Source organism: Orussus abietinus, unplaced genomic scaffold, assembly GCF_000612105.2.
Source record: "Orussus abietinus isolate OABI.00-Male unplaced genomic scaffold, Oabi_2.0 scaffold13, whole genome shotgun sequence".
Taxonomy (NCBI): domain Eukaryota; kingdom Metazoa; phylum Arthropoda; class Insecta; order Hymenoptera; family Orussidae; genus Orussus; species Orussus abietinus.
The window spans coordinates 1,504,973-1,527,247 of NW_019394887.1; the positions used below are offsets into that span (position 1 = coordinate 1,504,973).

The 22,275-nt window shown below is 47.2% G+C and overlaps 1 protein-coding gene across 2 annotated transcripts in view; it reads right to left on the reverse strand.

Moving 5' to 3' along the window:
• Positions 1-4,250: 4,250 nt before the first annotated feature.
• The window catches only part of LOC105696583 (homeobox protein invected), a 36,400-nt gene continuing 18,375 nt past the window's right edge, over positions 4,251-22,275 (reverse strand). Inside the window, exons 2-3 of one of the 2 annotated variants that reach the window (XM_012419165.1) lie at positions 8,019-8,024; positions 4,251-4,638 (exon numbers count right to left, since the gene is read on the reverse strand). In XM_012419165.1, the coding sequence (XP_012274588.1) occupies positions 4,283-4,638; positions 8,019-8,024 (362 nt within the window). In that variant the 3' untranslated portion in view covers positions 4,251-4,282. Of the gene's footprint in view, positions 4,660-8,018; positions 8,025-22,275 lie in introns of both variants that reach the window. The other variant, XM_012419156.1, reaches the window with a different exon arrangement.

Sequence of the window (22,275 nt, forward strand, 5' to 3'; positions counted from 1 at the left end):
CATAATTCCTGGTCCCGACCGGTCCAGGAATGTTGGGCGACGCCGGGCCTCGTCTTCGTCTTTCTCGAATCATTTGTAAAGATTTCGGGATAAAGAGCGATATCGTTGTTATGGATCTCGCGGTTGACCCTTGAGACTCGACCGACAGACAGAAGCGCGAGCCTGTCAAGTCTGCGATCCTAATCTGACAGCGACGTATTGGACGGTCTTGCTCGGAGGGGAACCTCGTAATCGGACTTGCCCCCTCGTGTGATTATTAGTCACCGACCATAAGCCATTTCCATACATTTCGATACGTTTCCGACCTGGCTGGAAACTCGGACCGGGTCGTTGACTGCCCTCGTGGACCGAAATTTCATCGACATTCACCAACACCGAAACTACCGAAGACTCCTAAAAAAATCGAGATTCGATGATTACGTGGCCATTGCCGGAAATCATTTTTTTTTTTACGAGATTACATGTTTCAAGGGACAATTCAAATTTTTTTCTACGTCACATATTTTAAGAGACGACTCATGACAATTATATAAAATTGATGCCACTTTCGCAATCACGCAAAATCTTATCCTTAAATTCTTATTAAAATTGTCAAGGTGGAAAATTGTCGGAAAATGTATTTCTTAGCGTTTTATCCTGATTTGAGGGGGATCCAGAATGGAAATGGACCTGGAAAAGGTACCTGGAGGAAGTTGACAGATTTTTTCTCTTCGCGCAGTAATGAGGCTGGCTCGCTCTTCTCCACCCGGTTAAGGTAACCGTATCTGATCGGCTCTTAAAAGCGCTATTTATTTTTTCGAGCCTTTGCCAAACGGAAGCCCACGAATCTGAAAACGACTTCTCGTTCGTTATTCTTCCCCGGACACGTTGTCTTAATGATCGACTATTACTTACCCTATCTCGTCGACGGAAAGTCCTGATTCTTTGAGATAGATCTTTCGCAGACCGACATGACGTCTAGAATTCCTTCGTGGATGCTTTGAGGAAAATTTTCAACAGTTTTGACCATTTGCCGATCTCGCTGTCAAGTTACACATTTTTCTAAGACATTCCGGAGGATTTTTTATCAACGCTCAGATATCGTATACAGGGGGAAATTGATTTTCTCGCGTTGCAAATCGAAGGACGACAATTTTCCTGCCGGCGGAGGAATTATTCCTAATCAAGGGACAATTTTCTATGAGGAAATGATTTTTGCGAAAATCATTTTGGTAACTCTTTTTTCCGGTTCGCCAGGATTTCCCACGAGGTCCAGGTTGTGTCCCCTCGGTACGCCGGTGGCGGAAGAATTATTGCACCCCCGCAACAGGCGGAAGGCTTGTAGAGTAATATGGAGTAGCATAATATATCGGGCTCCTACGGTGAGTTGAAAGGTCAAGCGAAACGCGAGTTACGAGCTGACCCGAGTAGCCGTATAAAAGGGGAACGTAGGCGCGGCCGATGTGGTACAACAATAATTTTAATAACTTCCGGTTAATATATACTTATCGTGACAAGGGACGAGCTACGATCTCCAGAGTCCTTCGAGAGTGCTCGTGAAAATCCCGAGACTCACTTCCGTGTTAGAAAGTCCCGGGACTTGAACTTCTTAACAATGATAAATTATCAGCCATTGTTATTTTTACGGGATTTTTTACATAAGTCATATCGACAGCATGGTACTTTCCCTGGAATTTTAGACCTCGAAAAAAATGTCGGGTACTTAAGAATTACAATTTTTGGCATTTCATTAATTTCAAGGGAATAATAATGGTCACCTTAAGAATTAGAGTTCTCTAGCGTTTCATTTATTTCAAGGGAAGTAATAACATTTAAATGCCTGGAGAAAGCACTGAGTAATTCGAGATTTTGGGTACCATGTTGCAAGACTCTGAGGCAATGTCTAGGAGTTGAAAGGTCAAGCGAAACGCGAGTTGACCGTAGGAAAGGAGGGCGTAGGCGTGGTCGGGTTCGTATCAGCCATGGCCACCTTTTCCCTGTAAATCAATTGATATCTCGCAGGAGGGGCTTATCAGAGGTAGGGGCGAGCCCAGGGCTTCGGAAAGCATGCGCCAAATGCTGAAATCCGGATCGACCCGCCCTGGAGGTTTTATTTCCCCTCCACCATTTCGAAGCTCACTCCTTGCAACAGACTTTCACCTTGTTTCTCAAATTCCGCGAAAAAACGTTCACTCGTTTCATACTCCCCTCTTTAAATACAATTAACCCACCCGAGTCGAAATTTCGGTCCCACAAACTAATAACTTCTCATTGTGCCCCATAAGGTGATATGAAAGTGGCACCAACAAAATCTCGTTAACGAGACTTTTCTCCTTAACGAACCTGGTGAACAAACTTCAGCACTCTGGAGACTGTAAGGAAGGTCCTGAAACTCATGAAATTTCCATTCTTTTTTTTTTTAAATTTCTTTATAGACATTTTAGACATTTTTCATGACAATGGAATCTCATGGGGTGCAAAATAAATATTTTCAATGAGGGAAATCCCTCCCCAGTATTAAGGAGAAATCCTCGTTTAGCCAAAACCAGGACTTTGTTTTATATTTTTTTATTATAATTACCCAGCGTAGGTAAATCGATTTAATATTCCAAATTCATGGCCTCGCATAAATCGGCAATGTATTCCGATGAACTTGAAGTTCTCGGAGAATTTGTTAATCCCAAGTAATGGAACTTTTTGTTTCGCCTTACCATATCGTCCCCGAAGAGGGTTATGGGGAAGTCGAAAAGCAGCGGGGGGTCGAAAGGAGTCGTGACAAGGAACATGCACAAGGTTCAAGTAAAGTCGACGAGCTTGGATATCGATAATATTTAATCGGTTTTTAAATAATCTTACACGTACGGGTCCTCGGGTCGAGGTGTGGGGGGCACGTGTAATCGCGTACTTCGTGTCGGTGTCGTAAATAAATAGCTAAGTTACCTTTAAACAGTCTATCATAGGCAATGTTAACGAGCCACGGGGTGGGCGGGAAAGGGGGAGGATAATGTATATGTACAGTAGTACACGCATTCGTCCCGCGTCCCCCGTTTCGTCCTCTTTTCTATATTANAAGGTTCTTTATTGCACATCGCAATCACGCCTCTCTCGCACTCGGGTATATCTTACATTTTTTACAATAAATTAGAACGCTATCCTTTAGGGTGGACTATACTCTCTTCGGTAAAGGACGAAAACGCAGGCGAGCCGGGTTTCTTTACGGGAACCGACGCGAGCTTGAAATGGCACTTTTCGCCCCCTTTTCGGTTTTTTATCTCGACATGTCGCGATTGAATACTGGTGAAGGAAAGAGGAACGCCTCCTTTTGGATCCTTTTCGTGATATTTTTTTTTTCTTTTTTTTGCATTTTCTGTCAGGAAAAGTCATCCGGATTGGGACACCAGTCGCTGAGGTCTAGGACAAAGAGCCTGTTAATGAGTGGCACGGATTTTTATTTTTTTTACGGATAGGAGGTTAGGAGAGTCCCGTGGAAAGGACATCGCAGGGACGCGGTGGAACTCTACGCGCGAATAAGTATTTGGCGTGAACCTCGACCGAGTTTCTTTGTTTGAACGGCGTACCGTAACTCGGGGCGCAGGTATTAGTCATCCATTTCGTGTACAGAAAGTGGATCCCAGGAAGTGCGGAAGTCGTCCTTTGAATTCTCGTCCCCGTTTCCTGGACGTCCACTTCGGACGTCCTCTTCAGGAAGTGTAAGGACGACTCGGTGCCGAAGATGAGCTCGCATTTTGACGGGACTTCCTGTCACTTGGCTCGATCTGTCGACGAAACGTTAAATGTCTGCGGGTCAGGAGTTGCCGGAAATGTCCTTGGAGTCCTCCAGGAAGAGCCACTCCTGCATCCTCCTCCAGGAAAAAAGGCATCCACTTCCTAGAGCAGGGCATTTCTACAAACTCCGAGGATTTTAGGGAATATCCCTAGATCTTGCCTGCGGAGGACAACCCCTGAAGCATCCTTCGGTCCTCGTCCAGGACATCTCTGCCGATGGACAACGTTCCTCCACCATCTCATCCCACGATCTCGCAGTCTCCGGTAATTTGGCTGGATGTTCCTTTACTCAGGTACATCCTGAGGGGAATCCGGGATCCTTGGTGGGTTCCTTCGAGCTCTTTCCCGGGGATCTTCATCCCGAGGACCAGTTCTGGCAGAGTCGGCTGGTATAGCGACTTCAGTCCTAAGTCGACATTTGGCTTGAGTTCCTTCCCGAGGATCTTCTTCCTGAGGACTCTCAGCTCAGGGCAGAATCGGCTGGTTTCTTGACTTCGGTCCAGGGAGCCTACAGTCGTCATTTGGCTTGAAGCTCGGCAGCTTGCTCTTCTTCTTCCTTGGTGAGAGGAACGGTGGAGTGGTTGTAGAGTCCTTGCGCCATGAGCTGAAGAGCCAGGGGGTTCTTCTGGCCGCTGGCCTTTTTGATCTTGGCTCTCTTGTTCTGGAACCAGATCTTTATCTGGGCCTCGTTTAGCCCCAGGTCCTTGGACAACTGTTGACGTCTCCTCTCCGTCAGGTATCGGTTTTCGGCGAACTCTCTCTTCAACCTGGCGAGCTGCTCGCCACTGAACGCCGTCCTGGGCCTCTTCTCCTCGGGGGTGGCTCCGGATCCTCGGCCATCCCCGGATCTTTTCACCCTCCTAGTCCTGGGACCTGAAAGCACGCGGCAAGATTCTAGGATTAACTCGTATCTGCCGAAATTGACGGAGATCCGGAACCCTCAGGGTAGGTCCTGCCTCGAGACCGACGAGGAGACTTTAAGGCGGCGTGAAAGCGTCGTCCAAGGTATCGATTCATCTAAAAAGTAACTCTTTTTTTTTTCTTCCGGAACCCATTCACCGAATCTAGTCAAAATTCACCACGTGCGTTCTTCTCCCCAGGTCGATTAAATTTCTCGACGCGTTTCGCATCGCCTTAAGTGCTCCATTTCTTTTTACTATTCCTACGTCATGTTCGACTCTTACTTCTTGCGGCTTAAGGGAGCGGAGGAACTCCTAGTCCCCATTTGGGGGAGAAATACCACCCCGACGTATATCCGCAAATAATCGGCATCGATTTCATCGATAAGGTACTCATAAGCCCTGACACCCCCGCGGGTATTTTTTTCCCGTAACCCTGAAGAGCCGCTGCGGAATCGCCGCTTTCTTACGGTCACCGCTTAGACCGGGTCTCTCGCTTAATCGTAAATCAAACGCATTATTATTGCCACGGTGCGTAGGTACGTACAGGTACTTGTGCATAGGTACATAGGTACAGAGAGGGCCCCTCTTCCCCTAGCATTTATTCCCCGGTATGTGCGTGCAATCCGCGGCTTCCTCCCCGCGCTTCGAGCTCCGCACTCGGAAACCTCGGTGCAGTTCATATCCACTAATAATTCACGACGTAAACACCGTGCCTCGTCGTGCCTCGCCGTTTACACGCGGTCTCGCGGCCGTAATTGCGAATAAATCAAATCATAACGATCAACACCGAGGCCCTATCACTGCGAGCCGATCTTCCGCTCCCATCCTCGAGATCGACGAGGAAACCTGGACCGGTCGGCGGAAATCCAGAGGTCGTCCTCCTAAAAGAAACTTCCGATTTGACGGAAATGAACGTTACTTTTTTTTTTTCACATTTTTTTCTCTGGGTTCATTTAGGTGATTTAATGAATAGAAACATTAATGGCGAGACGACCGGGAAATTTTTCACCGCGATGCCCAGAGCTCGGTTAATTGGGCCGGGATATTTAATTAAAAGTAGAACGTGCAAAGTAGATTCGCGGAATCGATTGACATTGTAAGGTTAAAACAAGTGTGCATTTGAAGCATGACAGGGTTAATATGAAATGCAGAATGGACTTTTTAATGTTTTGCTTTCGCAATGTGTTGACTGCTTCGGGAGTTAATTCAGTTGATGGAAGAGGTCAGCTTTCTGATTGCTTCTTTTTCCTCCTTTTCGTTTCTAATATTCCCATTTCCATGCATCGATATGCATAAACATATATGTAGAGTTAGATGCGCGTTTAGATGCTTGTTTTATGTGAATTCTATTGAAATAGTTACCCAGTGATGGCGAGGGAGATACGAGAGGAGAGGGTCTAGCGCGACTGAGTTCCGCGCCAAGCGCGCAATACTGCCCGGGGGTTCTTTACGACGCGCTACCACTTCTCTCCACACGTTTACCGAGATATCTCGGAAATGAATAAAGATACTCCCGATCCGATTGCTCAGGTGCGTCGGCCATGTTCGAGGGAGGGTTACTGGGTGGAAAAAAGCCGGGAGATTCCGAGGGGAGGCTGCCGTCGGTCTAATTACTTAAGTCAAGTCCCGGGCAGAGGGGAAACCAATAACCCCGTGACGTCTCCTCGCTCATGGTGGGGCCACCCCTCAAGTACCAAACCCGGGAGGCATCCGACGTCGACGTGTGGCCTTCTGCGAACCCACTAATTCCCAGACAGCTTGAGTTAGACGTTAACGCTCTGCGCTTAGCGCCTTACGCGTAACGAATCACCCCGTCCCATCTAATTCCTTAAGGGATGACTTTGACGCGTGCTTCGGTATGCGTGCGATGCCGCTTCATTACGTTACCCTGACGGGGAAGTTCGAACTTCGCGCCCCCAGAGGGTGGGTGCCATCGAGGGTACGGAATCGAGGTTAGAACCGCTCTTCGAGAGGAAAATCCACTCGCCTTCGATACTACCTGGTGGTCCTCTTCGCGAGGCCTAAAAGTGAGGTTAGGAACCTTTTGCAACCTGGCGTGCCTGCCCTTCAAAGCGTTATGCGGCAGTGTACAATGGAGATATAGGGGTGCATCCTGGTGTGAGGTTCCAAATTGAGGTTAGAATCGCGTCTTTAAGATGCAAAGGGTGGTCACCCTCGCCAATGTCCGGCGTTCGATTACCCTGGGAGAATGGGGAAAATGCGGAATTGAGGTTAGGATCCTCTCGGAAGGGAAGTTTACTCGTCCTCGGCAATGTCGCGCGGCCATTTCCGCATGAAATGGGGGGAAGAGAAGCAACGAGGGTCTCCGTGGCGCAAAGTAAGTTGAGTCGTGACTCTAGTCGGTGAGTTATGACTGCAGCCGTTCCCTCTGGACAAACGAGGTTAAGCGTGTCGACACGGACCGAGCGGCCTCCTCGAGTCGCTGCGCCGTCTCCGGAGTTACAGCGGCCCTTTCCTGCCCCGATCGATCACCGATCGATCGCCGATTCCTCGACCCACATGCACCGATAAGGGAAAGCCAAGCCGAAATCGGGAAAGGGGAACGAAAAAGTCCGAGACGCACCTCCTAACCTCACTTCGGTCCCGCGATCCCGCGAGACGATCCTCCGACGTTCTAAGTAAATTATTAAAAAAATTATGTTAAAATTTGAAAAGTTGGTATATCACTTGTAAGGATTAACAGTTAAAAAATTCTGTTAAAAAATCCAAATTTTGAATCGGTCAGGACAATTCTTAGATGATCGGAAGTGATGTGTCAGTTTGGTCTAATACCCTTTAAAAAAAGTGTTGTATTCGAATCGACTGATTTGAAGGGGATTTAACTTCAACTTAAAGACTTTTATATGAATCTCAGGGTTATGCAAAAATTAGAGATGCTATATGGAACTCGGAGGAAATTCCTGATGATGGAAAAATCGGGGGAGGCCGCACGTAGGTAGCGGGTAATTGTTTATAATTCCCGTAATCGGAGTCTAATGTCTCATGCATAACCAGCAGGTGTCCTTTGGGTTGACGAGTGGCTATCTAGGGATCGACTTAGAGATTAGCAGCTATTCCGCGAGTCGGCCATCTCCGGATCGGGATGATCCATGGATGATCCAGCTCCCTCCTCGCCCCCCAGGAGGATCGTCCGATCCCTCGGATACCTCGAAATCGTTAGGGGAATCTCGTTAGCGTTATCCATGCACGTCGAAAGAGGAACTTCTCGATTGCCGATCCCATTGGAGAGCTCTCGGGAATGTCCTCGTCCTCGTTATAAAGGATCCTAGGCGCCACAATGGCGCCGGTGCGGAAATCGAGGTAGGACGAGCATCCCCGTCTGTTACTTACTTCGCCCTGGGAACAGAAAAAATGACACAGGGCCAATTAAAATCACTTAATAATGCCCTACTAAATTTAAGTTAACTTATACGAACGTTCCTCGGAGGGGAGTCACAGGAAAGGGGAATCAATGGGAATTTCAGAGATCAATGGAAAATTCAGTAAACCCGACTTCCTGATTATTCCACGGATTTTCCTCACCTTTGTCGACTCATTGTCGTCCCTCGGATATTTCTGGAGATGGAGAGGAATATATTCTTAAATTATCGTGGCAAGGGAATTCATTTAAATAGTCGAAACTTGTCATGGACCGCGGTTTTTTGGAAATCCTGCCGCAGGGTGGGAATGTCCTCTGACTTTCCTCCCCTTCTGCCGCATGGTTAATGTGTCTTTAGGAGGAGAGCAGAATCAATTTGAACGAATGGGCTCGTAGGCCGAAAACCCGACTAATGGCTTTATTGCCTCGGACTCATAATGATCCGGTTCTTCCGGCGATGGAAGAACGTCGCCCCTTCTACTCCTTCTTCATCTACGTCCTCCGCTTCTTCGGCTCTCCTTTCTCGTCCCAGGAAGAATAGAAATCCCGAAGAAGAAGTAAAATCTCCCCGAAAGGCATAAAGATGCACCCCCTACCAAGAAATGTCATTACGATTCGATGTAACTGTTTAACAGTACATTGTTATCGGTGCGGTCATTCCTACGGTATGAGGGAAACGTGATTAACAATGCCTTTGATAAATGTGCAAATGTGGACGTTGATTCGTTAAAAATTCCACTTTGTCTACATATGTAGGAATATGATGGGAATCACTTAGAGGAGGTAACGTTAAGGCGGTTCCCATGGTCTTATCATGTAGCCTATCGCGCGGCTTATCGACGCGAGTGGAGGACCGTCGGGGAGATACTTTTTGCGTATAAAAGTGCGAGCTGTTTGCGGAGTCATTTTATATTTACGAGCCGTTTTCCCGGTTTAACGCCTGTACCTTATTGCGCGACTACTATAATTAGTCGATTAGGGGAATCGATATCGGCGGACCAGTTCCCACGATCGCGTAAACGTCGTAGACGGCGACATTGCGAATTTAATGAGCATGTCGCGGGCAAGGCAAATGTAGATTAGAGTTAATCGGATCTGGTGCTAACGCACGATCGAAAGCGACCACGTATGTCCGTCTAGATCAGGATCGATCGCCATCTGCGGACGCATATCGAGGGCCCGACTCGAGGCGAATCATAATTGGCTAAAATCACGGAGGAGCCGTACCCGATTATCAAAATTAATTCAATTTGTTGCTCGAGCTCGCCCTTTGAGCAATTTTGTAAGAGCTGGGGGGAAATTTGACACACGTTGGACACAAGGAGGATTTAAAACCGGGAGTTTTCATTCTTAACGAAGAATCCAAGAGCCTGGAAAATTGATTTCTTGGGAGTTGATGATAAGACAATCGTTGGAAAATTGATTTCTTGGGAGTTGACGATAAAACAAACGTTGGAAAATTGATTTCTTGGGAGTTGACGATTAAACAATCGTTGGGAAAATTGATTTCTTGGGAGTTGACGATAAAACAATCGTTGGGAAAATTGATCGTTAAATCTTTACCAATTTGTTGCTTCTGCCTACGTAACATTGAGAAAAGTATTGTGTAAGAAAGAAAAGTGATTTATCCACACGACTGGTAAGGGATTAAAATTTATGGTCACGGATTTAAAATCGGGAGTTTTCATTCTTAACGAAGAATCCAAATGGCTGGAAAATTGATTTTCAAGAAATCTTTATCAATTTGTTGGCGGAACGCGGAACAGGTGGAGGACGAAAGGGGGGCTTAGATTTCATTTTCTCCCGGGCTAAATCCGGCCGAAGCTTTCGGGGATTGCCAAAATGTCCCGGAAGTGACATTTCGGAGGAAGACGGACGGATTTCCCTCCGACTCGTCTACCGTCCCGGGGATCGCGCGATGGACGTCGCGTTAGCTGGTGGACGTCGCGTCACGCGTGCCCTCTTGTCGCCGGTTTGCCGGCAACATGTGGCAGGGAAGCTAAAGTCACTCGCAGGAGGACGAGCGACCGAGACGAGGAGGGAAAGAACCCGGGCTGGGTGGTTGAAATTAATGTTGCTCGCTTAATTGGAGCCACCGAGAAGTGTGCGTGTGGCCTGAACGGTGCTCAACCAAAGATTGACGAATGTCGCGGTTGCATCCATCAGAGACAAAAACCCGCCCTATGAGCGCTTACAAAAATGTAAAATAGAAATTCCCATAATTTTGCGAAGCGTCCTAAAAAATGATTTGATAACAAGGGGGACGTTCACTAGGAAACGTTTGACGAGGTAGTGTCAGAATTTTAGATTGTTCGCACGGTAGATTAGAGAATAAACCGAGATTTCTAGACTCTGATGATTCCGTGGAACTACTGTAATAAGCGTTACGTCTTATTACACGAAACCTCAAAGCATTAAAAATGAAAAAAAAATTATTAAACTTTGAAAGTAATTTCAAGTTAAACTTTGGTAGAAATAGTGTTAACCCATCCGCCTAGTTCCGGCAACCGAGGGTAGATGGCGCGCGCCTCGCGGCGCTCCCGCGTCGGCGTCGGAGCGTCTGGCGCGCCGTGGGACCAGTCGCGGACTTCCACCCCGATGGTGCACACGGGGTTGGGACCCTAGGCTACGACCCACGGAATTTTCGCACAACCAACGCACTTTCGTAACCTAACATTTTATTAATACGGACAGTTAGGGTAGAATGAGAAATCACGCAGGAAATGTTTCAGGTAGAGCAAAAAGGAGATGAATCTCCGGTTAAAACGGCGGCGCGGTTGGGGGGGAGTGCAAGGTACGTTTTCGCCGAGCGGCGGTGTTTATGCGTTTCTGGATCGGCAGATTTAACCGCGGCGTGGCCGTTCCGGACCGTATCGGCGTCGTCGCCGCGACGTCGCCGGGAGGTCCGATTGGCCACGGCCCTGGGACATAAAAGGCCCTGCGGGGGCACGGATCGAGCGGTGCTCTAAATCCGTCCGCTCTTAAATCTGTCATAACGCATCACCAGGATCGTCCTATTAATCGTCCTTTCGTCCGAGGCCCCTCGGTCGCGTGCGCTCGCCTACATGGTGTCGCACGCGAGAGGGACCCGCAAAACACGGCCAGCTGGCTTGTCATTTTGCGACAAAAAATCTCCCGCACGCCATCTCTCCCGGAACCCGACAATTTCGGTATCGAGCGACACTCCGGACTTCCGATTTCCTGGGCTTGAAAAAAAATAAACCTAGGGGCTATTCACAATTTCCTTTAATATCATCTGACGAACAACAATGCGATTCGGTAACTACTGACGTTCGGCCTTTAAATTATGACAGTGTTCGATGATTTTCAAAGATTTCTGCTTGCGATTTCCAGATAATTTCCGCATGATTTCAAGCGTCATCACTTGAAGTTTCATGGAATTTCAGATTTTTTTTAATTTGTCTAGGGGAACTTTTAAGAAAAGTGTCACGTTCGCATCCCTTTAACGCGGGACTGAAGCTTAAGGTGATGTGAAAGTGGCGTCAAAGTGGAATTGTTTATAAAGCTTTTCTCCCAACTCGGTTTGCCGAATAGTTTGAAACTTTACAACGTGAATAGGGAGACTATAAGGAAGGTCCTGAAACTCATGAAATTTCAATTCTTTTCAAATTTGTTTATAGGTATTTTAAAAANAATTTAATAATTTATAAATAACCACGTGGTACGACCATGACGCACTATCGACGAAAATGAATATGATGATTAAATGACATTTGTTGCCCTTTACGCCGCAGGCTAGCATGTCACGCGTAATTAAACATTTGTTAAGAATCCAGGGAAAGACTCGTGGGAATAGGGTGCAGTTTAACGTTGGTCTGCAGAACATGGGACTAGAAATGTCGGAGTCGTTCCCGAGTGAAGAGGGAGAGTTCCAATATGGCGGCCGGCGATACGCACGACGTCCACCGTGGCCGGGCAAAGTACGGGGAAAAATATTTAGGCAAATGGCCTCGACGCGGTGGTCCGCGAGATTAAGCTTAATTGGCCGTCGAGGTCGGCTCGAATTGAGATTTATGAAGTAAATTCATTGTTTCGTTGCCCCCGTGGACCACCGGGACGGTCTCTCCGACCCCGACCGAATTCGTCCCTCCGAGCGTCGTTCCGTCCCTCAGCTATCAAATAATGTCAACCACCGCGACGAACGCGCGGGTCCGGCTTCTGCCGCCCGAGCCAAAAAGAGACGACCATTCCCGTCCTTTTTCCTCCCGGACATTATGGCCTCTAACTTTCTCCCTTTATATTTAACTCGGACTCGCTCCATCGCCGCGCTCGAGGACGAACTGCGCGTCGGTCTGACGTGCCTGACGCGACGCGAAAGTTGCGTCGAGTTGGTACAATGTCGGCGGTGTTTAATTTTTTTTTTAACACTATTTCTACCAAAGGTGTCAAAAGACACCTTTTAAAATTTTAACTCGAAATTATTCTCAGTTTAATAATTTTTTTTTCTCAATTAATGTTTTGGATTTTCCTATAATAATTGTTAAATTTATTTAGCGGTATCATTTTCCTCCAGCTCGTCGAAACGTCGGTCGGACGTGCCTGACGCGACGCGAAAGTTGCGTCGAATTGGTACAATGTCGGCGGTGTTTAATTTTTTTTTTAACACTATTTCTAACAAAGGTGTCAAAAGACACCATTTAAAGTTTTAACTCGAAATTATTCTCAGTTTAATAATTTTTTTTCTCAATTAATGTTTTGAGTTTTCCTATAATAATTGTTAAATTTATTTAGCGGTATCATTTTCCTTCAGCTCATCGAAACCTTTTGGTCGAGATAGGTATATACAAAATCGTGGTAGAATATATTTCAATGTGGATACGAGATCCGATCACTTGGTATAATTAATATTTACAAGGGTTCATAGTATTAGTAAAACATCAATGACGTTGGAATTTATTAATCGAGAAAAAATTATCTGGTTTGAATGCGTCGTTTTCAAATGAAATTTCATGGTCGTAAGGACTTTCCTTAGAGCCTCGGTACTCACATTGTAGAGTATGAAACGATTCGGTAGATCCAGTTCGGAGGAAAGTTTCATAAACAAGACCTCTCTGACGCCACTTTCACGTCCCCTTAATAACATGTTTCGAGACGAGGAACGGGAAATCAATATTTCCAGGGGGTGTAATTAACTTTTATCGATAAATTCAATTAGCTTCAATGAATTATATCATAACGAGACGTTTCTTTCAAGACAAGGGGAGATTCTCCAGCGTTGATAATTCACTGCGGAGACTTATTAATCATCGGTGCGACAATAATTCATAAAATGTCACAGACTCGCGGAAGAGAGTCGCATTAAGGACCCCATCGGTATGATCCCCAATTAATCCTCGATATGGTAATAATTTACATAATTTCCCGAGAGGAGTTTAATGATCTCATCAGAATAGTCACTAATTAATTCCCGGCGCATGGTTTCATCAGAGAGGTCGGGAGTACCGTTCAATTGAGCTCATCAAGACCGACTAATTACTCGACGATATGGGAACGACTCTTGACAAGATATCGACTTCTCTGATAAAATCGCCCCGGTGGTCGTTTTCAGAAAAATTCTCACCTTTTGATTATTCCAAATGTACTAATTTAAATAAAGTGCACTCATGACCGCGAAATTCAAATTGGGAGTATTACGTTTCTTCCTCACGGAGATACGGTGCAAAGAGGAATTCCCGAAGCGTGATACGAAGAGTCAGAGATTTCAATGTAAATACTGGAGGTTGCAATTAACGTTTTTTTCTTCCCTGCGGAAAATCGCGGTTTAATTCAGTGCGATCCACATAATTCCATAAGACGCCATATTAGCCTCGGCGGGATTGTCTAATTGCTCTCGGCAACGGGATAACAAGTTAAAAGATTATATCAGCCCCTTAAAGAGCGGTGCATTAACGACCTCATCAAGCCGAGGTCTAATTAATTCCTAATACGGCGTCGATTAAGACGATTTCATCAATTGCAAGAAAGTCCCGCTTCGACGACCTAATCCCTGATATGGTTTTATTAACTCCCAGAGGGGCCCCATATCAGTAACCCTTCCCCTTCCCAGGCGAGATGAGTCTCAGGATTGATACCACTCGTAAGGTCGGGCCTTAATTAAGGGTGCCCCAATAATCGCTTAATTTCCCGACTCCCATATGAGGCCATGGTGGATTTAAGACCCGGAAATGCGTGATAACAGTCGCGCCCCGAAATTCCCGATAACTCCCGGGGAATTAAACAAGGCATACCTCCACCGAGAGAGAACACTAATCACCCAACTAATCTCTAATGGACGTAATTAGATAAAAAGATTGCCTAATAAAATCCACCCTCTTATCAGCTGGCGATAAGTAATCACGCCAGTATTTTTTTTTTATTTTTTTTTTAAGTCGAGGCATCGAGTCCAGATGACAGTAAATTGAAGTACTCGCTCGTATATTCAAGATTGAATTTTTTTCGGAGGTACGTGCGGATGTCCCCAGATTTTCCCTAGAGTGGAGGCGCCGAGTCGGGACTATAGTAAATTCTTGGCGGAGTCTTGAACCTCTCCTCGTAGCCACGGGCCAAATTCCGAAACGTCGCTCCACTGGTCTAATCCGAAAGTGTCGCTTATCCTCTGCGAGGATACCAGGATCCGACGACCACCTTCCCGGTTATCCGACCTATCGGGATACCCGGGCTTTATTTAGCCTCGCTCGGGTATCTCCTGGTCTTCGTATCGATATAAAGTTCGAGGCTCGAGTCTCGAAAAGTAGCCCGAGCCGAGATTCTCCTCGTAAGAGCCACTTACGATCTAAAGCTTCTCCGGTTACACCGGCCGAAGCTGCCGAGAAGGTCGGAGAAGCTGATCTCTGAACGTTAATGCTATCGACGGGATCGGGAAAGGATGTCTTTTGGATGAGCCACGAGGTAGGGAACGCTGCAAGATAAGGGCGACCGACATGAAATTAAATTTCGAAAAATTATCAATTACCTTCAACGGGAATTACAGTGGAACGGAAATGAAGGAACGTGAATTTTCCAAATTAAGGGAATATTGCAAGATAAGGGCGCCCGAGATGAAATTAAATTTCGAAAAATTATCTAAATAAAGAAAACGTGAATTTTCCAAGTTAATGGAATATTGCAAGATAAGAGCGGCCGAGATGAAATTAAATTTCGAAAAATTATCAATTACATTGAAATTAAATTTCAAAAAATTATCAATTGCCTTCAACGGGAATTACAGTAGTGACGAAAATGAAAAATCGTGAATTTTCCAAGTTAATGGAATATATTGCAAGATAAGGGCGCCCGAGATGAAATTAAATTTCAACAAATTATCAATTGCCTTTAACGTGAATTATATGAAACGAAAATGAAGGAACATGAATTGTGTAAGGTTAAATCTGAAAAATGTGGATTATTGGAGTGGGGTATAATTTTGAAAAAGAAAAAGTTAGGTCTTGTTAGTGGTTGTCGAGAAGAGCCCGGAAGAGATTGGGGTGGTATACGGTCGCAGAGATCATACGGAGGAAATAAGATAGACAGGACCATGCCAGCCCTCTTTTCAACGGAGATATAATGTCATCCATTACTCCGCTCTGGCAAGAAAGACGTGCAGGTCGTCCAGAAAAAGTCAGAGGTTCCGTGGTCAGAGGCCTTGCTAAAATTAACTCGTTTCTTTACAGGAAGATGCAAAGTCGTTTCGGAGGTCCAGGACCCTCGTAGATCTCGAGGGCCGAAAGTGCCGAATTATTTCTCCCGAGCGAGCAGCATCCTCTGGACCAGAGCCTTACCGTACATCAGGTACGATGTACTATAAATGCGAAAAGTACATTACCACGTAAATTCCTGGACGTTAACAATTACATTTATCGTCTTTCCTGTCACTTGCAAGATCGCGGAAAAATCCATTCTCCCCCGAAGAACGATAAGATGAATTAAGGTGGGACGAAACGAGGTCTGGTTTTTTAAGCTTTCCTCGAAACCAGGTGTACCGAATCGTTTAAAATTCGAGGAGGTGAGTATAAAGGCTCTAAGAAAGGTCCCCACCCTCGTGAGACATCATTACCGCCCAGCATCCCCTGGACCCATTTTGGCGTCCCTCCCCGGAATCATCCTACTGGTCAGGATTAATCCCCAAGAATCTCCCTGACTGACGCGATGAATAACTGCAACAACGTCCAGGGAGCCGCAGCCTTACTTCACCGTATAAAAGTATAAAAGTCCGGTTTACGACGGTGCGCTCGAGATGCGTTGTCATGCAAATTTCGGGATTTGGGCGTGCATTATTTCCCTGGGGGAGGCCCCAGGAAAAAGTCTCGGGATGCTAAAATTAACTCATTCCAGGAGAGAGAGGTCGATGCGAGGAGTCGTTTCGGAGGTCCCAGGACCCTCGTCCATCCCGGGAGCCCGGGTCACGGGGATCCTTCGAAAGTAGCCAATTCTGTTTGGAGAGCGGGCAGCATCCTCTGGACCGAACGGACGACCTGGTCCGGCGCGAGCTCTCAATAATACCCCGAGCGGAATGCAATCTCCATAAAGCCGTTTCCGCGGACGCTAACCGAGCCACAAATTTGAGTTAGGGCGAAAAAGTCCCTTGGCATCGCGTGCCACTCCGGGCCCGGTCTCTTTACGAGGAGAGACCTCGGTGACCGGGAAGGTGGAATATCTCAGGGCCCGTTAATCGAGCCGAGCTAACAAACTGCCGGGCGTTGTCAACAAGGGGCCTTTGTACGAGCCTGGGACCACCGGCGGGTCGTCTTCTTCAAGGCGAAACGGACCACCGAGACGTCGGGACAATCCGCGCCATTCAGCGCGACCGAGTCGCGCTTCTCCTCCGGAAACCTCGAATTCGAGATGACCCCCAAAGTGCCAGAAGATGGCACCGAAAAATTAACTGGAGACGAGGCTCGTAATAAATCTTCATATTTTTCCCTTTTTGCAATCGGTTCGACCACACGGTTGAGAAAAACATTGCAATCTTCTGACTAATTAATTTGGAATGTTTGTCTAGGACATGAAATTTTCACTACAACCCTAGGTACCGAAAGTGTACGGAGGAAACCTCGAATTCGAGATGACCCCCGAGGTGCCAGAAGATGGCACCGAAAATTTAACTGGAGACGAGGCTCGTAATAAATCTTCATATTTTCCTCTTTTTGCGATCAAGGAATTAGTAAATTAAAGAATTCGCCGAAGTTAAGTTCCTAACTTCCAACATGGCGGATGAGAAAGTTATAAAATTCGGGGATCCCGAAGTGGAGGTCCTTTCCGACTTCTGATCCCAAGGAATGACGCAAGGACGAAGGATCTCGTATTATGTGGAATTAGTAAGGCGATAGTCCCGTCACTCTCGTCGCAGTCTGCTGGTCCATTCGAGGAAGCTGCAGGGATCAGAGGAAGAGGGGCCGAGCGAGAAAAAAGAAACCGACCCTGACCCATAAAAACGTCAAACTTCCCCTAACCTAGAGAAACGTCTTCATTACGAGCCTTCGTCTTCTAAGGCATATTAAAGGAGAATCTCATGGCTACCACACCTCTCTCTCTCTCTTCGGATCCTTCCCATCTCCGCTCTCTCGGTCTCCCACTCTACACTATCTTTCATAAGTTTTCTCTCCCCATCGTTCGAAACTCTCGTCGCACCATTTCCACCCTGAATTCCATCATCTAAAAAAAAATCACCATAAAAGTATTACACATTACTATGGCAATACACATTATCCCGTGAATCACCCGAAAATACTCTTCCTTACACTCGTGAATATCATCTGGTGTAATGTTCATTAGAGCCAAAAGTGGGTTGAAATAAAAATGGTAAAGTCTCAAGGGGAGAGTGGAAAACAAATCCCCACGGAGTTTAATCAATTAAATACCGAAATGGTGAAAGTTCTCCGGTGGAGATTGAAATACTTATGACAGGTAGTGTAAGCCCGCGTCTCACTTTTTTATTTCCACGTCCCTCTCTCTCTCTTTCTCGGGCCCACTTCTCGAGAATTCGTCTCAACAGTGGTCCGACCCGGCACTTATGCCACACGCGAGATTCCTGGAGAACCTGCCCCATTGGTCAGCTCGAAGCTACGAGTTTCTAGTCCAAGCCCGAGATGGACAGTGCCCGATCGCGAGTTACATGCGTGTAACGAGGAAGCGGATCTTAATAACGTTGTAAGGTCCCTCTCTCTCTAGTCCTCCTCCTCCATGCCAGCAGTGCGTCCGAGGCTCCGTTAATAAAGAACTCGACGTTTTAATACCACCGCTCGACTGAGCCGAGCACGAGCGAAGAGGAGACTCGGAGGCTGGTTATAATTAAATCGCGCAATCAACTGGCTAATTTGTCCTCAAGCGTATTAATAAAACCCGGCCCACCGCGTCCCACGCGGCAGTAGTTTCGCCACTTCGCTCTTTTTTTTTTCTCTCTCTTCTTTTCGACGCGTTACCATGATAACGTATCGGAGTAAAACCGAGGGATACGAGGGGACGATTCTTTCCTCGGTAATAAAATTAAAATGAAATACGGGGGAGGGGGGAATCGAAGAAAAGAAACCTGGGAAAGAGATGATAGAAGCTATGTGGTTGCGAAATCAGCGGCGAAATCCACGGGGATGTGGGATAACGAAACGTGGGAGCTAAATCGGCGGCGAAATTGCAACGAAACCGGCGGCGAACCGGCTGCAGGGCGCCCGGTCAATTGAGCGATACGCCTCTGACCACACGCGCGAGAGGCGGTCTGGCATGGCATACGGTAGGCAGTGAGTGGATACGTCGTACGCCATCGGCAAGCACGGTATACACGGGCCCGTAACCACGGCCTTAATACACCAGTACATACAAAGTGCGCACACCGGGGAGTTGCTCTAGTTACCTACGCGCGGCCCGAGGCGTTCGCGACGCGGTACTTCCTTCGAATCCCTTTGTCGAAGCCACCGGATCCTCTCGTTACCCACGACATACGTCCTTACGGCAAATACTCTTTCGAAACCCTGATGAATAAATCACTGCCGATGGATGACTGGATCTTTGGAACGATGAGAATTTCTTTCAGGGTGTTGTACCAGTCAGATAGATATTTTTTTAGTTTGAGGGAACTTTTTTACCTCCGCGTGGGCACTCGCTGCGCAATGCGGGTGCGCGCGGCGGGCCTGATGACCCTTTAACCCGCATGACACGCGGGGAGCGGGCTCACTCTTCCGCGGGACGGCGGCGCGGCTGGACGGTGCGGCGGGGACTCCGGTGTCGGTGTGCACCTCTGAGGTAAGTCGACGATGCCTCGGTCTGGGTCTTCTAGAGCGGTATATAGTGCACGTAGCCGCGGCATAGAAGTGGCTCTCGCCAGGAGGACTTTGGACCACCCACACCGTGCCGCGGGACCACCGTGCTAGCCCACTGGCATACATTAGGGACCCAGGGGCTCCCCGAAACTATACCGAGCCGACGCAGCGATTACACTACACTCGGTATACGGGGCTTCCGCCGCGGTATTTTGATACAGTCGACACCCGATTAATTAGCATTCGATACGGGGCCAAGTCACACGGTGGCGCTCGCGACACTGACGACACGTTCCCGCAAAACGGTGTCACCTCCACCCCGAGCCCAGTATTCCCACTCAGGAAGAAAAATAGGAGGAACAACGAAGGACCCTTTTACCTTAAGCACCGCCATTTTATAACACTCTTTGTATAGCATAGATTTAATTCATACCCCTCGCATTGAATAAATCCTGGAAATTTTGCGGTCTTTTCTTTTGCCCTGTGGATTTCATACGAGATTTAGTCAATCTGGGGGTGGCCGACTTTGCCTTGGTTCTTCTTTTTTTTTTAATCATGCCATTTAACCTGAGAGGTCCTGCAGGGGTCGTTTATAGGATCACGACCTTTTCAGGAGCACTCGAGTTTATGGCCGCGGATGTCCAAGGAATGTACTTGTACAAAAGGCGAGGATCTTTTTCTCTCCCCTTGCGTACTCTCCGGTACTTTTGGGCGCGTAAGTCGACGGGGCCCGTGATCGTTACTCAGGATCCGACCTCGTGATGTGAATTCATCCTTAATGATGATCCACCGACTTTGCCGGGAGAGGACCTCGGCTAAGGCGGAGATATTCGCGATCGGTAATTCGAGTTAGCGAGCGCAAATTGTAATCCGTTACACCTGTTGGCGTTGTCGCAACGATGTTTCGGGGCTCGCGATTAACGATCACGTCAAGTGTCGATGTACGGCCTGGACGGTACGAGGTTATAATGAAAATTCCACGTCGTTGGAGGAGTTAATATTTACATTAATGGCGGCGATTATGGCGGCCCCCATTTTGCAGGAAACGATCGCCGTGGACATTATTTATTATGCGCTGGTGATATCAACGATTGGGAGCGCTCAGATGCAAGGCAGGAATCGCTATTATAAAAACGCCACGATATCCCGGCTATTAATATTTACATCTATAAGAGATGATTACGATGAACTGCTGCTCCCATTTGCGCGGAGCAATGGCTGCCTGTTGAACGGCGGGATTAATTAATCGCGGCTGTTACTATAATAGGTATAATTGATAATCAAGTGAGCCTTCTTCGAAACCGGTGAATTAATTCCGTATCGCTGTTGCGGTAATGGCCACGATTAATTGTTTCCCCTGGACACTTTGGAACGCTTCTTGCTAATGCCGCTCGTTCGTTCGTACTCTCATCGAGTGTCAATCGCAACGGAGCATGATACCGTCGATTTAATCAGCGATCATGCGTAACCGCGGTGAGCATGTAATAGGCTCGTAGAGATATACGGCCTTCTTCGAGGTTTCCTTGAATGGTAATTTATTGGGCACCTTTTATTTATACGCGCGAGACTGCGAGTCGAAGTCCTCGGAAATCGCTAGAAATCTCTAGGAGATCTAGCTTCGCAAAATTCAATTGCAAAATGCAATCGCAAAAAGTGTCCACTCAACCCAATTGCATCCTATTTATTCCAGTTCATTTTAGTCGTATAATTATTCTTTGAATCGATGAAACATTTCTTCGATTGAATGAACATTTTTTCCTCCCAGGGTGGTGAAGTGATTTCACCAGGATTCTGGGTACGCGTGATCTCGATCGGTCGTGTGGATCGACAACGTCGAGGCGACGATATGTCGATCACGTATGGCCGTTTAGTCCCGACTTCCAGCTCATTTTCCGAGTTTAATCTCTACAAGACCAAAGAAAGCACTAAGCGTTGCCCCAGTCTGGATATAAGGACGGCGTTTCCGCGGAACTCACCAACACCAGAGTCTCGACCCTAGTGCCAGTGTCAATACCACCACCAACATCGACGCGCACGAACACTTGCGAATCTACAAGTCAAGAAGTCATCTCGACATAGATATGGACGCGACTTCGACGCCGAGACCACTTTACCTATACGCGGACCACACCAACATTTAGACTAACACTAACGTCTGGTCCAACGCCAACATGTGGACGACTCGAAGGCATCGGGCTTACGGCAACTCGTAGGAACGAAGTTATGCGACTTGCCGAGTATGTCGGACCATAAATGAGAAGGCAATTGCCTTTTACACATCCTCGCTCTCGTTTCCTCCGCGGCTGGGCGGCCATTACGCATCTGAGAGTCACCGCAACGCTGACAGGCTTGGCGCAAGATCGTTAAACAGTCACCGGTTGGACGTCGATACCTGGAGGGAGTCCAGGAGGTTCCTAGGAGAGGGAAAGAAAATCACCGAAAGCTCTCCTCAAAGTGCAGAGATTCCCCTAGGACTTATCGCCACCACAATTCAGGGGATATGAAAAAATCTGCAAGGCGCGACAGAATTTCGCCGCTTCTTAGGTGACAACCCCCTAATTTGCATACTAACTGGACAGATACCCTACAGCATGGGCGCATCGACTAATATTGTAATACTTGCGCACGCGTCAAAACGCGTACTCTAAGTGCAGATAGTACAAGAGGTGAGAAATTCATTTAGTGGATGGAAATAATTGTCATTTTTATTAATCTTGGGATTTCCAGTGTTAAAATATATGATCTTCGGAGGGAAAATGCCCCCTTGGCGGGGTCTGTATGTCCTACTTTCACGGATAGAAGCTGGAACCATTAGGGCCGGCTCGCCAGAGGAGAGGAACAGGTGGACGGAAGGAGACCTCGCGAGAGGAGGACGGACAGATGCGCGCCCCTTGGGAGAGACGAAGAGGAGACGACGCGACGCACTCGCGGAGAGACGATAGATGGGGATATGCGGATCCTGAAGAAGGAGAGGGAGAAT